The sequence below is a fragment of the Scylla paramamosain genome, chromosome 39 (assembly GCF_035594125.1).
Source record: "Scylla paramamosain isolate STU-SP2022 chromosome 39, ASM3559412v1, whole genome shotgun sequence".
Taxonomy (NCBI): Eukaryota; Metazoa; Arthropoda; class Malacostraca; order Decapoda; family Portunidae; genus Scylla; species Scylla paramamosain.
In genome coordinates this window covers 14,171,628-14,188,260 of record NC_087189.1, presented here as the reverse complement: position 1 = coordinate 14,188,260, position 16,633 = coordinate 14,171,628, and the positions used below count along the sequence as shown (strand labels likewise).

Sequence of the window (16,633 nt, the reverse complement as noted above, 5' to 3'; positions counted from 1 at the left end):
AAATAAATAAATAATAAAATAAATAGATAAACAACGTAAAAGACGGAACATGCTAATACATACATACACACATAAACACACACACACACACACACACACGGCAACAGACAGTTTGCACTACCCACAGTACACTCATTTTGGCGAGTCGTATTCTCATCACTTACGAACCCATATTCTTGTCATAGAGCGTAATTGTATCCTTGTCCTAAACGTACCCAGAATCCTTACTCCATGTCCACTACCCACTTCTCACACGTGCCATCAAATACGTAGTCATGTTGCTAAGTTAGTAGTTTCTAGCTTATCGAGCATTAGTAATATGATAACTGCTATACCAATGCCATATATTGATGACCACATAAGAACTACAGTATAAGAAGACCATCTTTACCATTCTGCCGCTACTGTTGTGCTGGTATGCGTTGCCGGCAGCCTTGATTTACCTCGCGCATCATCACTCGGCGGGAAAATCCATCCGTTCGGACTCTAGTTTCGACTTCGGATTATAATTAAACAACAACTATGCTATGTGCACGTCAATCTTATATTAAATTGGTGTTAGTTAAATGTCTGTTGCCTTAATTTGCATCAGCATGAATATTTTTTAACACTAATATTTTTCTTTACCAGTATGTTACCATTTTTTTTTTACCCCACTGCTTTTCGTAATAATAATAATAGCGGCAATTAAATATTTATGCCTCTGAATTTGAAGCAACTACTAACAATTAAAATTTCCCCAACAATACTGTGGTCAGGGTGGAAGGAGTGGGGAGGAAAGGGTGGAAGGAGTGGAGGTATGGAAGAGTGCTAAGGATGAGTGGGAAGGGCAAGGATGATGTGGAAAAGTGCTGGGGAGGGCAGGGAGAGAAGGATGGAAGGGGTGGATGAGCGGATGAGTGGTAGGAAGGGCAGGGTGGCAGAAGTAGGGATGTGTCTACAATTGTAAGTGTTGCTCGAATGTGATCTAAAGCAATACGTATATATAGTCATTGTATCTAAACCATCTCTTTGTTGACACTATACTCGTAGCAAGAGAGGGAGAGAGAGAGAGAGAGAGAGAGAATGTGACAACCACTCTCTCTCTCGTAAACAGTCACTAACTCCGTCGGAAAGGAAATGAAAAAAAATATTCTTTATATGTTTATTCTTCTACTCATCACAATCCATTCACTGTCATTCATCTATTCACTCACCACAATCTCATCAATGCACTGCTAACTGGTTCATCCACACCCACTCCTTCACAAATAAATACAAAGCCTCACAATTGGTAAATAAACTTAAACTGGCACAAAATAATAGGAATTACGAAGGAATTGGTTCTGAAATAGAGTGGCAGATGAATGGAATGGACTCAATAATCAGGTTGTTGGTGCTGAGTCACTAGGGAGCTTTAAAGGAAGATTAGACAAATTTATGGATGGGGATGACAGGTGGAAATAGGTAGACATGTTTCTTTCAGGGACTGCCACGTATGGGCCTGATGGCTTCCTGCACCAACCCTTATTTTCTTGTGTAATAATAATAATAATAATAATAATAATAATAATAATAATAATAATAATAATAATAATAATAATAATAATAATAATAATCTATCTATATACCTGGCCAACACCCATCTTCACAGGATAATTGGGCCAAGGTGAACACATCACTGCTTCATCATAGGAATAAAGGCATTGATCAAGGAGGAGGTTCCTGTTCCCCTCACTTCCTGCCTCTTGGTCGTCTCTCATGAACACACTGGGAGTACAATGGCAGTGTTCTCCCAACCTGGCCAGGGAATGCTTGGCCAAGCTGTCCCCCACCCAAGGCATGATAATGATGATGATAATAATGGTGAGCAGCACACAATTTGCCCTCAACATATACTAGGTGGTTACCAAGACAGAAGCATAACTAGAAATTAAGAAAATGAGATGAAAATATAAAAGAGGTTTTCTTATTCTTGGTTGTATGAGGAAGATAGATATAGTGGTAGCTCTCTCTCTCTCTCTCTCTCTCTCTCTCTCTCTCTCTCTCTCTCTCTCTCTCTTCCTGTTACTTTCGGTTGTCTTTCACACCACACATAAAAGACTGAATGACAAATAATAATAATAATAATAATAATAATAATAATAATAATAATAATAATAATAATAATAATAATAATAATAATAATAATAATAATAATAATGGAGGAGGTGAGAACAAACAGAGGTGTTGGGAGGTGAGTTCATAACTGAATAATCTTGTGTGAAGCTAGTCCAGAATAAACACACCTCCCAACACTTGTGTTTCTTCTCACCTCCTCCTCCAACTTGTATGAATGACTGAATAATAACAACAACAAAAATAATAATAATAATAATAATGATAATAATAATAATAATAATAATAATAATAATAATAATAATAATAATAATAATAATAATAATAATAATAATGTGTGAAATACATAACTATTTTCTTTGTAGGTATCTGAAGGCTTAGTTTTATGTGTATATATGAGTTGTACATGATCTTAAACTAGCCCTTGCTGATCTGTCTCACTTCAGGTTGTAAATCCAAATCAAACCTGAATTCACTGCCTTGTTTCTTTGAGTCTTTCACTTTGGTGCTTCTTCCAGCCATGGCAAAGACCAAAGGCATCAAGACCATCAAGCCAGGCTCTTTGAAGACCAAGGAGACCTCTCCTCTGCAAGCCAATAAGATCACCACTCACAGGACCAAAAAAGCTGCTTCACCTGCTGCTAAAAGGACCACTGCCGCAAAGTTCCTTGCCCTTCAGAGGACTGGTGATGGAGAGTTCTGTGAGAGGACACTGCAGAAGACACAAGCCCTCAAGCAGAGCACTAAAGACGATGACATGAGAGCCGTCATTGTGCAGTCCAATATTCCCCACGGCTCGTTCAAGGGACAGATCAGCCATTACTTCAGGCAGTTTGGAGTACTGGAGAATGTCAAGCCTGGATGCAGCAAGAGGACTGGCCAGAGCTATGGGTATGCATACATGGTGTTCCAACACTACGAGGTGGCAAAGATCATGGCTGAGGATATGAATGGATACCTCACCTTTGCCAAGATCGTGAAATGCAGCCATTCTTCCTAACATGGTGATCTGTTCAAAGGCAAGAATATCTGGCCACACAATTGCCCCGAATTGAACAAGTGGAAAGGAGCCGTTAAGAAACTGAACAACCAATGCACAGAGAAGTAAATCAAGAGGAGGGAATTCAGACTGAAGTTGACCTACACCAAGGGGATCAAGAAGCTGAAGGAGCCAGGTGTTGATGTCCCCCAGCAGGCTCTTCTTACCACTCTTTCCAAAGTAAATTTCAAACTGGATAATAATGTATGCTTTTTAACAACCAAGTGTATCTTGTAATAATAATAATAATAATAATAATAATAATAATAATAATAATAATAATAATAATAATAATAATAATAATAATAAAAATAAAAATAAAAATAAAAATAAAAATAATAATAATAATAATAATAATCAATAGAGTACAATATTCATACAGTTCTCGACAGCCATGCCTCACCACATCATGCTACCCTTTACACTCACCCACACTACAGGAACAATAAATACTGAAATCAACACATCTATATGCATGTACACACTGATATCACACTTCTATAATGTATATACGTGGTCAATAATCTGTACGCACACCACTCATAGGTATACAGTATAATGAATCTATACATATACATAAATGGTGACACACAAGTTTTATATATGCACAGGAGAGGTACTTGTCCTTCACTTCACTCTGTGTATCTGCAGGATTTTCAAGTATTCTTACCTTCATTTGGCCTAAGTAAATTCCATCTCTTTATTCCGCTGAGTAAAGTTTTCACCAATCACTTCACAGATACATGTGTGTGTGTGTGTGTGTGTGTGTGTGTGTGTGTGTGTGTGTGTGTGTGTGTGTGTGTGTGTGTGTGTGTGTGTGTGTGTGTGTGTGTGTGTGTGTGTGTGTGTGTGTGTGTGTGTGTGTGTGTGTGTAATAAGTTTCACTGCCCTCCAGCACACATTTAATGCTTTCAAAACACACTTGTCAGCATTACTATCTGCTTGCTTTACATTTATCAATCAAACTCTTTCACCACCTCTACACCACCACCACTACCACCACCACTACTCCTCACCTTCCTACCTACTACAATTTGCTTTTATTTATTTCACCATCACACACTCTTACCATCAGTGCACCACCATCACCACAACCACACCATCACCACCATTACCACCAGCACATTTCAGGTGGCTGACACATCACCTCACTCAGCTCTCCTGCACATTACAACCTGCACCACACCAGTACACAATATACACAGGCACTCTATAAGTTAACATCTATATACACGTGGATTCAAACACCACACATCACCAGGTTAACTTTGTACAATCTTCAACAAACCGGGTGTGTAATCTTGATGCAATCACCTCCACACTCACATGATTAACTTACACACAGCAAAATCAATATAGAATCAATCATATGTTGCTACAGTAACAGAGTAAATACATCACAAGACTTTCTATTCACTCTCCTACTCTCTCATTCCTATTCTGTCCTCTTCACCAATGCAAGAGTTAAGTTAGCCAGCGTCTTTAGCCTTTCATTCCTTTCATTGGTAAATTGGTACACTCTATGATAATGGAGCAAATACATCACAAGACTTTCTATTCACTCTCATTCTTATTCTATCCACTTCACCAATGCAAGAGTTAACCAGTGGCTTTACTCTTTCACTCCTTTCATTAATAACCTCTAGAATAAAACAACTCAAGTCTTTCTACCCACTCTCATTCCTATTCTGTCCACCTCACCAGTGCAAGAGTTAAAGCAGCACGTTCACTCTTTCACTCCTTACAATGGTACACTGTGAAATGCTGCCCAAGTCTGTTTCTCTCCCCTGCCTCTCACTTCACACCATTTCAAGAGGAGTATAAAGACGCATTTGGAAGTATCAGACAACATCAGTACAACCATTTTCTTTTACTCAATTTTTTTTAGATCAGTAATTGAGTAAACTTTTTTTCCTATTAATTTATGCCTTTGTTTTTACCATAATTAAGCAGATCTTTCTTTTTTAACTGGTAATTAAGCAGGTCTTTCTTTTTTTACCAGTAAGTATGTAGGCCTATTTTTTACAATTAAGCAGGCTTTTTTTTTTACTAATATTTAGCTTTTTTCTATCAGTAATTAACAAGGTCTTTTTTTACACCAGTAACTAATTAAGCAGACCTTTTTGATAAGTAATTAAACAGACCTTTTTCAAGTTATTTGGCAGGTCTTTAACCAACAATTGAGGCCTTTTTACCAGCAATTTAGTAGGCTTTTTTTTTTTACCAATAATTAAGGCCTTTTACTAGTAATTAAATCAGCCATTTTTCCAACAGTAATTAAGGCATTTTTTAGACCATTTATTAATCAGGCCCTTTTGTTAAGTTATTTACAGCCTTTGTCAAGCTTCCTTTGCACACAAAAAACTTCAACACAGTTTACCTACTAGGTCCTAAACTTATCACTAATCCGACTAAGTTCACACATTTCCAGGTCACCTCACTCACACTCACCTCACTCACACTCACCACATGGGTTTAAATGCCTCAAGTTTGTGTCAGTCAAGTTCATAATACTATGGGAGTAAATGCCATACAGCTTAATCAAAACTTACAACCTCACATCCCTCACACAATCAGCTTGGTAAACTTTATTATTTGACACTTTACCTGCAAACACAATTATCTCCCCCAAAACACCCCAGAACCACAATGATTCCTCCCAAAAATACCACAGAACCACAATTATTCCTCCCAAAACACCCCAGAACCACAATGTTTCCTCCCAAAATATCCCAGAACCACAATTATCTCTCCCAAAACACCCCAGAACCAATTATTCTCCCTACAACACCCCAGAACCACAATTTTTCTCCCCGCAGCATCCCATAACCCCAATCTGGTATGGTGTTTCCTAATTGATAACCATTTTGAGGTTTTTTCCTTGCTTCACAGTCACCTCTGAAAATTATACTAGCTAAAAATTGTTAAATCTATTGCTTTAATTCCTTTTTTTTTCTTCTTCTTCTTTTTTTCTCAATGATTATCAAGTTTTTTGTTGCTTCTATTGGTGTGAGGTGTTGCATGTGGCAGTGAGGCAGTTAATTTTGCACATCTCTCAAACTATGCCTAATAATGCTTTGAAACTTTGCTTATTCAGTTTCATAATATTATTCTTAATTATTTAGTCTTTAACCTCCCTCAAAATGTATCTTCTTAAGTCCACAACATTCTTTTACCTCTCTGTGCCTTCAAACTTATTTAATTTTATAATATTATTCTCTCATTTCCCCTGAACATTCCTTCTTCAGCACCGAAGTGGAGTAATATTACACTTTAAGCTTCCTGAAATTGTACCTACTTGACTCCACATTCTTTTACCTCTTGGTGCCTTCAAACTTATTTAATTTTATAATATTATTCTCTCACTTCCCCTTAACATTCCTTCTTCAACACCAAAATAGGGTAATAATATATTCACTTTAACCTCCCTCAAAAGTATACCTGCTTGATTCCACAACATTCTCTTATCTCTTAATGCATTCAAACTTTGCTTATTTAATTTCACAACATTATTCTCTCACTTTGCCTAAACATTCCTTCTTCAGCACCAAAACAGACTATTATTATTCTCTTCATTCCCTCTAACTTTCCTTCAATAACAAAAATATAGTAATACTCTCATTTTTTTTCAAACACTCCTTATTCAACATCAAAACAGTTAATATTATTCTCTCCTTTTCCTCATACCCTTGTTATTTGGCCTTAAAATAGACTTCAATCCCTTTAACACACTTTACATTACTTCACCATCACAGAAAACCTGAACACTACATTATAAGAACCAAAACTAACCTAATACTCACACAAGAATGCCCTAAAACTCTTATTAAACCTTCAATTATAGCTACAAGGTCAAATCACCCCCTATGTATAAGTCCCTGCTTCAAAAAACACTTGTATCATTCACTTCCACTACAAGAACAAGTGATGATAACAATAATAATATCAATGAGGAGTACCTGTGACTCAGCCCTCTTCAAACGGCCAGTCTGTGTGTACTTATCTATATGTAACTTGCTTCATCAAAGACTACCATACCTCATTCATCTCTCCACATAAACACACACATACACACACACACACATGAAAATAAACACTGAAAGGTAAATTGAAGAAGCAATAAATAATTTTTTTCACTACACAACCTAAGCTACACATTTGAAGAATTTACACCACCATCTACCAGAATCAGACTTAAATCACTTCTGTCTCTCTCCACACACACACACACACACACACACACACACACACACACACACAAATAAGCTACAAGCCTCATAAATAACTAGGCAACTTCATCACTATACAAACTCTATCCCTTCAAACTTGTAGTCCCCAACTTTGGTCTCCGGCAGCAGCACCTTCCCGTCCATACTGAAGGCCATGATGTAGGTGGACACTTTCCCCTTCACCTCCTCCGACTTGAGCGCCACCACCAGGTTCTCCTTTGTGCCGGGGATGAACTTGAAGCTGGAGAAGCCGTGAGTGGGCAGCCTCTCCCCGATGTGTTTCACCTTCAGGAGAGACAGAGAGGTGTTAGTAAGGAAATCCAGTGTTAAGTACAGAATGGTATTTTAATAAGTGAAGAGATGAGGATAGGTAGAAATGTAATTAGGGTAGACAGAGGAATAAATTAAATAAGAGAAGAGATAATGATAGGATGAGGAAAAATTCAAAGCTAACCAGACACATCAAGAAATTAAACAAGACAAGAGGAGATAAATGAAAAACAGAAATACAGTTCAAGTAAACAGATGGAGAAACTAAAGAAGAGGAGATAAAATAAAGGATAAACAGAAATACAGTTAAAATAGGCAAAAGGAAGACAAAATCCAACACACACCACATACTCCCATTCTCCTTCTCTCTCCTCAAGAAAAAGACCAAAACCAAAACCCACAAGACTCCACACACACACACACACACACACACACACACACACACACACACACACACACACACACACCACACACACACACACACACACACACACACACACACACACACAAAGATACAGACCTTCACTTCTTCAAAGCCCTCAGAGGCCGTGAGCATGAGATTAGTCCCCTTGTGTTCATCATCCACCTCATTGTAGCGGGCTGTGGAGGCACGACGAGGCAGGAACACCCAACTTTTGATTGTCTCGGCCCAAACACAAGACTCGTGGATCATGTACCCTGTGTGGAGATAAGATGGATGTGGTTAGTGGTGAAGAAAAAGTAGATATTTGAGAAGGACGTGTAGAGGCAGGAGCAGAGGTGTGGAGGAGATAAGAAGGGGTGTGGTTACTGGTGGAGGAAAGTAGATATTTACGTAGTGAGGGATGTGCAGTGGAGACTATACAAGCAACCAGACACACCCAACATGTCACCAGGAAAGTGTACTCGTATGCTGACAGCCTCCTGCAGCTTCTCATAGTTCTCTTGTATAAAAGATAGATAAATAAAAAAAACCTGATAACTAATACACACACAAATAATACAAGTAACCAGACACACCCAGCACATCTCACCAGGAAAGTGTATGCCAACAGCCTCCCTCAGCTTCTCATAGTTTTTGGTCCAGTCAAAGTGCTCAACATTCCCTCTGGTGGTGACTGTCTTGACCCACTGTGGATTGTGGTTCACCAGCTCCCCTGTACTAGTGGTCCATTCCTTGCCTAGGCCGCCCACAATCAGTGTTTCGTCCTTTACTGTAGCCCACTCACTCTTGAAACCTGAAGGAGAATGAAAATGAAAGAATGTCTGTCTAATATTCATTCATCTTTACTGTGGTCTTGCTCTTGAAACTTGGAGAATGGGAGATAGTGTGAGGTCATATGAAGGTCTGTCCTATTCACTTCTTGCCCAGGCCACTCACAAACAGTCTCACCTTTAACTGTGGCCCATTTTATCTTGAACCTGGAGGAGATATGGTGAAGATGGAGATCTGTACTATTTGTTCCTTTATCTTACTTTACTTACTTACTTATTTACTTTTAAGTCTGGCATCTCAATTAGTTTATTTTTCCCTCTTGTTGCCCTTAGCTAATGTGAATACATGAATGTCAAGAATAAGTAGAATAAAAACTATGATACTACAATATTTTCTATCCTTCTTATTCCCAACACCTTTTCTTTCTTCACCTTTTATCTTCCTGTCACTAATACTACAATAACATTTTCTACCCAACCTAACCTAGCCTAACCTTTCCTCTTCCTATTGTTAAAACTACAATAACATTTCCTACCCAACCTAACTTAACCTTTCCTCACCTTTCCTCTCCCTGTCACTAATACTACAAAAACATTTCCTACCCAACCTAACCTAACCTTTCCTCACCTTTCTTCTCCCTGCCACTTCCATCAGTCAGGATAACCCATGGAATGACGCGGCTGCCCTGCAAGTCCACCTCATAGAATCACCCCTGTCCGGTCATCCACAGCATACAGCCGCCCATTGAACACAACCAGCTCTGATAACTCCATGCCACGCCCGCCATACGCCATGCCAGATGTAAGGGTGACCACATCCTTGTCCCACTCCACGCTGACCTCCTGACTCTCCACATTGACGGTTGAGGTGACCCTGTGGTGGAAGAGGTCAGGGAGGTCATGAGGGTGCGTGTGTTATTTGGAATGTAAAGAGAATGAAGAAAGTGTTATGATATTGTTGGGTTTGTTAGGTATTGAACTACTACTACTACTACTACTACTACTACAACTATTACTACTAATTGGAAGATTTAATTTGGTTTAAAAATCATGGAACTTGAAAAAAAAAAAATTTACTGTTAGGAATGTAAAGGAAAAAAGTATCATGATATTATTGGATCTGTATTAAGTTACCTATAAAACTACTACTACTACTACTACTACTACTACTACTACTACTATTACTCCTTGGCAAGATCTAATTTCATATAAAAATCATGAAATACAAGTTAGTGCTTAAGTTAATGAAATATTAAATTAGGATTTCTTTAATTAAGAACACATTCTATACTCAAAAATAGACTAAATAACTGACTAATTACTACTACAACAATTACCACTAGTATTACAATCACTTCTACTACAGATGATCTAAGTAGGATGAGGAACATACAAAAAACCTTAAACTAACTCACCAATACCACCACCATTTACTGTACACCACATCCTCCTGCTTCTCACACCTCACATGACTTACCTTCTTCAAGTAACTGAGCCAAGTGTTCTTCTCAGTGGGATGTTTGGAGTCTGTGTCAAGATCACTCACAACAGCAATGCGATACTTGATGTAGCCACGATCGCTGTACACTGGGGTGCTCAGGGGGTAGGTACTGAAGAGAGAGAGAGAGAGAGAGAGAGAGAGAGAGAGAGAGAGGAGAGAGAGAGAGGAGAGAGAGAGAGAGAGAGAGAGAGAGGAGAGAGAGAGAGAGAGAGAGAGAGAGAGAGAGAGAGAGAGAGAGAGAGAGAGAGAGAGAGAGAGAGAGAAGAGAGGAGAGAGAGAGAGAGAGAGAGAGAGAGAGAGAGAGAGAGAGAGAGAGAGAGAGAGGAGAGAGAGAGAGAGAGAGAGAGAGAGAGAAGAGAGAGAGAGAGAGAGAGAGAGAGAGAGAGAGAGAGAGAGAGAGAGAGAGAGAGAGAGAGAGAGAGAGAGAGAGAGAAGAGAGAGAGAGAGAGGAGAGAGAGAGAGAGAGAGAGAGAGAGAGAGAGAGAGGAGAGAGTGAGAGAGAGAGAGGGTGATATCAGTGGTTTGTTTGGGTGAGCGTCTTTTTGAGTAGTGACAGTTTTTCCTTCATGTAAATTGATTTTTGGCATTTTGAGTCAGTCTAGTAAGCAAATTCAGGATCATTTCCTCAAGAGTGTTTGTTACCCTTGCCCAGTGCCCCACATACATAAAAAAAGAAATTATAACAAAAATGTAGATTTTAAACTTTTACATAAGTTAATTTTTCAGTTAACTGTTTAAGATCCTTTTTTTTTCTTCTTCTTCTAAAACTGTAGAATGAAAATAAGATTTTTTAATTTTTCCTTTTTTCCCCCCTTCATTTTTGGTTAACCATCTCAGATATTTTCTTCCTGTAAGCACAAATTCTGCATTCACAAAAAAAAAAAAAAAACACTTTTATTTTGAACTTATAAAAAAAAAAAGACAAGCACACATTCACAAACTAATACTCACCAGGACACACACACACACACACACACACACACACACACACACACACTCACACACACACACACACACACACACACACACACACACACACACACACACACACACACACACACAAGTACCAAATATGACAAGTCTAATCGGTAACAGCAATCACTTATACTTGCTCCAGTTATCAGTGTTCCTACTTTCAATGACCAACTGTCTCTTCACCCCCTTCACCTTCAGCCATCAGTCACACTCCAGCTTGTCACTATCAGTTGTGCCTGACATTATCTGCAGCTGCTCCCAATGTGTCACAATGCATACCAGATAAGGCCACAGAAAAGAGGATTATGCACTTCCTGTCTACATCTTTCTATCTTTGCCTCTTTCATTCTTTTTTTTCTTATGCGTTTCCTATCTAAACCTTTCTATCTCCTTTTTCACTCTTTCACTTTTTTTTTCTAATGCATTTTCTCTTTCGCTTTTCTATCTCTTTGTTGTTCACTCTTGTTCTCTTTTCCTTTTATTTTCTCGATTTCCAAACTTTTCCATTTCTTCTTTGTTCACTCTCTTTTTTTTTATATGGTAATTTCCTCCTTTTCCAAACTTTCCATCTCTTTCACTTTTTTTTCTTTTTCTTCTTTCATTTCTTTTGTCTGCTAATTTCCTTCATTCCCTTTCCATGTCCTTTTCTTTCCCTCTTTCACTCTTCTTCTTTCATTTCTTTGATTTGTTATTTTTCCTCCATTCCCAAACTTTTCCATCTCCTCTTTCTTTTTCTTTTTTTTCTTTCCTTTCACTTATCTACCACTTTCCTCCTTTCTCAAACTTTTCCATCACCCCTTTCTCTATTCTTTCATTTTCCTTATTTACTATTCCATCACTATCAATTTCTGTTCCCTTTTTATCACACTCACTTCTATTCAATCATTCTCAAACACTTCCATCTCCTCCAATCTTATTTTTTTCAACTTATCACTCATTTATCTTTTTTTTTTTTTGCATTTACTACCTACTATCCTATACCCAAGAAACTTAATTCCTTTCTGCATCACATCACACATCCATTTTATCCCAATCAAAACTAATATACTTTCCTCTATTTTCTCTTCTTTCATCCACTATCACAGCCCTAACTAGAACATCATCTACTTTCTCTTTCTTTTCCTTTCATTTCTCTTCTCTCAACCACCATCACAACCCCAATCAACCTCCATTCCTCTGTATCAAGTCAACTTTCCCTCTAAACTTACTCTTTTCATCTGCCTTTCACATTACTCACCAATTACAGAACCACTCTTTTGCATTACATTACCTTCTACGCCAACCTTACCCTTTGCATCTCCTGCCTTATCACCTATTATAAAACCACTCCTTTGCATTACATTAACTGCTACAACAACCTTACCCTTTGCATTTACCTTCCCCACACCTCACCTGTTATAGAAGCCTGTGTACCAAGGGCGATGGCGATGGCTGTGGTCCTCGCCGTGGCCCAGAAGGTCACTAGTCAGGTTGCTGGAGCCAAAACGCGAGGCCGGCATCACCAGGAACAGAACAAGCAGGGCAATGAGACCCACAGCAGACACTAGCATCACAAACCTGGTCTGAGGAGAGAATGAGAGAGGTGGTGATTCATCTAGTGTTTGGTTGTGTTTTTGTCTGTGTGGCTTGGAAAGTGTGTGCATGTGTGTATGTGTTTACCTAGTTGTGGTTTATGGAAGGGGAGTAATCTCATAGTATCCCATCTCTATATCTATCCAGTTTGGTCTTAAAAGCATTGACAGTTACGGCATTGACAACGTCTTCACTGAGTTCATTCCATTTGCTCACACTTCTATGAGGAAAACTATACTTCTTGGTGTCTCTTCTACAGTTAACTTTTTTTTTCAGCTTCTTACTGTGTGTGTGTGTGTGTGTGTGTAAGGAGGAATAAGAACAGTAGAGGTAGTGTTTCATTAAAGTTTTTATGCATATGATTATGTTTTTCTTTGCTGATTAGATTGTGAATGTGTATATGTGTGTGTGTGTGTGTGTGTGTGTGTGTGTGTGTGTGTGTGTGTGTGTGTGTGTGTGTGTGTGTGTGTGTGTGTGTGTGTGTGTGTGTGTGTGTGTGTGTGTGTGTGTGTGTGTGTGTGTGTGTGTGTGTGTGTGTGTGTGTGTGTGTGTGTGTGTGTGTGTGTGTGTGTGTGTGTGTGTGTGTGTGTGTGTGTGTGTGTGTGTGTGTGTGTGTGTGTGTATGGTCTGTCAATCAGTTTGTAAAGACTATCAAAAAAAAAGAAAAAAAAGTAAGGGAGAACAAGACAAAAAATAAAAGATATAACTAAGAAACAAGGAAGAAAAACAGGCTGAAAACAAATTGACATACAATAAGAAATGAAGCAGAATAAGATGAAAACATACTGACACACAATAAAAACAAACCAGAACAAGAAACAAACAAGAAAAAACAGCTCAAAACCCACTGAAACAAGTCATAAAGTAAGCAAATAGACGAGAGACACATACCTGTACATGGAGAGTTGAGTTGCCAACCCTATAGGAGAGCGGAGCGCGGCTGAACACTGCCTGCCTCATGTCTAGCACCTTACTGTTCTCGATCATGTTTTCTAGCAGTGGGTCAGACATCAAGCCTAGCGAGTCGTCTCAATGCAGTACACAAGAGGAGATGTGGGAGGTGTCTCAGTGATCTATCCTGGGAAGAAACACAGGAATTTTTAGAAAGATATCTTTAGCCCAAATTTTACCCACATAATATTTTTTTTATTTGTATTTCCACTGCAGCTGATTATAAAAAAAAAACAATATGATACTATAAAAAGAAAACATGTAATTGCACACTGATATCAATATGAGCCTCAGAATAATAAGTATTTATCTGTACATCTTTACTATTCATGCACTGCTCGCCAATGCACAGTGACTTATTATAATAGAAATTAAATCAAGACCTAAGATTGCATGATGAGTCACCACACTCTCTTTGTGGAGGCACTGCTAGGGAAGGCTGTTTGGTTATTATTCATAGTACTTATATTTCTTATACAACACTACATAATTACTGTCACATTCCCTTTTGTGTTTTAATGAGCCACTTAACTGTTTGTACATATTTTCCTAAAAGTTTATATAACAAGAATGGCTGACTCATCAATGTTAATTCCAAGAACGACAACAGATGCTACCATTTCCTAATTAGAGAGGGAGAGCTACAGATCGCACTACCACCACCACCACCACCATCACCACCACCAGTCACCTCACCAGCCCATCACTGCCACTCCACCAAAACTGAATAAAAATCTACAGAATAACCAAACTTATTCTGAAGCAGTGAATACCTGAGATTTGTCATAAACCATGATAATCCCACACACACGTGATCCTCTCTCTATCTCTTTTTTCCTTCATCTTCCTTATCTAATATTCCATTACTATCAAATTCCATTCCTTTCTATCACATTCACTTCTATTCAAACACATTCCAACATTTTCAACTGCTTTAATCCTCTTCTTCACTTTTCATCTCTTTATCTTCCATCCAGAGCAAGTGCCAGTATGCTGCAGGCACAGGTGTTAAGCTTCAAATTTGTGATGATATATATGTACATTTGTTTACATGAAGTTGTTAGACTAGCTCATTTGTTACTAAGATGCTAAAAGAAATTAGAACATTTTTATCTACTTATTTATTTATTTTTATTCTTTTTTTTTTTTTTTTATGTAGGAGGGGCATCAGCCAAGGGCAACAAAAATGTAGAAATAAATAAATAAAGGCCCATTGAGGTGCCAGTCCCCAAAAGGAAGTCAGAGACAATCATTGAATACTGAAGGATAAGTGTCTTGAAAAGATGAGGTAAAGTGCAGGGTGGTATCATCAATGTAGGAGTGGAGAGGACAAGTTTGGTTTAGAAGATCATTGATTAATAATAGGAAGAGTGTAGGTGACAGGACAGAACTCTGAGGAACCCTCTGTTAATAGACTTAGGAGAAGAACAGTGACTGCCTACCACAGCAGCAATAGAATGGTCAGAAAGGAAACTTAAGATGAAATTACAAAGAGAAGGATAGAAGCTGTAGGCAACAGCAGAAGTTTTACCAAAATTCCTAAAAGAGGATGACCAGGACTCAGACTCAGTAAGGAAAGCCAGATCACCAGTAGAGTGGCCTCAACAGAACTCATACTGGAGATCAGATAGGAGGTTGTAAAGTAACAGATGTTTAAGAATATTCCTGTTGAGGAAAAATTCAAAAACTTTAGAGAGGCAGGAAATAAAAGCAATTGGATGGATGTAGTTTGAGGGATTACAGCAATCAAAATTAGGTTTGGGAGCACATATTTTAATTACATTTGCTCCACCAGCCCCACAAAAAATGTGAAGAGTTAGTTTTCCCAAGGATTTTCTTGAAGGCCAAATTTCACTCATTTTTACATCCCTCAACAAAAACCCCAGCTTTCTAACCAGGTCCAAGTTTGTTGGGGCTGGGGAGGGACAAGAAAAGAATATATAAGGTAAGATAATTGGTAAGATTTACTGTAAAGCCACCCCTTGATCAGGTAAGGATAGGTTACATTAGGTTTGGTTTGGTTAGTGTCCTCGGGGAGTTACTTTCACTCAAAGTTACTATTTTCCTTAACCTGGAATCTAATATTCACAAGCACCAATCAAGTCACTGTCAATGCTTCACATCTGCCTTATCCACATTTTTTTTCACATGCATCTGTGAAAACGCAAAACACATCCCTTGCACCAGAATAAGAACACGTACTTAAGATATCAAATGTGAAAATAAAAACTGTCCACAGGTGTTAAGTACCGTAAGTGTGACAGAAGTTAATTGAGACACGTGTACAGCGCAGCCAGCCAGTGGTAAGTCCCCCCCCACCTGACACTTGGGAAGCAGCACTGACCACCACCACTACCACCACTAGCACTTCCTCATACACCAATCGACCTTGACGAGAACTTTTGCTTCCGAGTCTCCCCCCTCCCCCTTTCTCCGTTGCTTGTGTGGCTCACCTTGCCCGGAAGGCGTGGATCATGACCTGATGGGGCTGTAGGGGTGTATGGAGGCTGGAGGAACACAGCTGCACATTGTGACAAGTGTGTAAGTGCGTGGTCACAACAGCGGCGGGGCGGGACGTGGCATGTTTGACACTCTGCCACGGGTTCACTTTTCCGCGCCGCTCCGCAGGAAAGCCCAGCACTTATTGCAACATCCTTATCTAGAAAGTAATGGTGACTTAGTTAACCCATTAATTGCTATTTAACACATTTTTCCTTAATCACTAACCACTCAGGAATATTTTTTTTTTATCGTTCTACAGCTATCTTTAAATATCATACTGGCTAGAAATTGCAAAATATATTC

The 16,633-nt window shown here is 38.7% G+C and overlaps 2 protein-coding genes across 2 annotated transcripts; one reads left to right on the top strand and one right to left on the bottom strand.

Annotated features, from left to right (window-relative positions):
* Positions 1-1,130: 1,130 nt before the first annotated feature.
* On the bottom strand, positions 1,131-16,460 carry LOC135092261 (soluble calcium-activated nucleotidase 1-like). The gene is given in 9 exon segments (XM_063990686.1): positions 1,131-7,650; positions 8,156-8,313; positions 8,649-8,852; positions 9,458-9,533; positions 9,535-9,703; positions 10,293-10,439; positions 12,698-12,867; positions 13,769-13,955; positions 16,282-16,460. Coding segments are annotated over 8 exon segments (1,257 nt in total). The 5' UTR covers positions 13,889-13,955; positions 16,282-16,460; the 3' UTR covers positions 1,131-7,437.
* Positions 2,618-3,097, top strand: LOC135092320 (MKI67 FHA domain-interacting nucleolar phosphoprotein-like). The gene has a single exon (XM_063990774.1). It carries the CDS (start codon positions 2,618-2,620, stop codon positions 3,095-3,097), a length of 480 nt encoding a protein of 159 aa, XP_063846844.1.
* Positions 16,461-16,633: the final 173 nt, after the last annotated feature.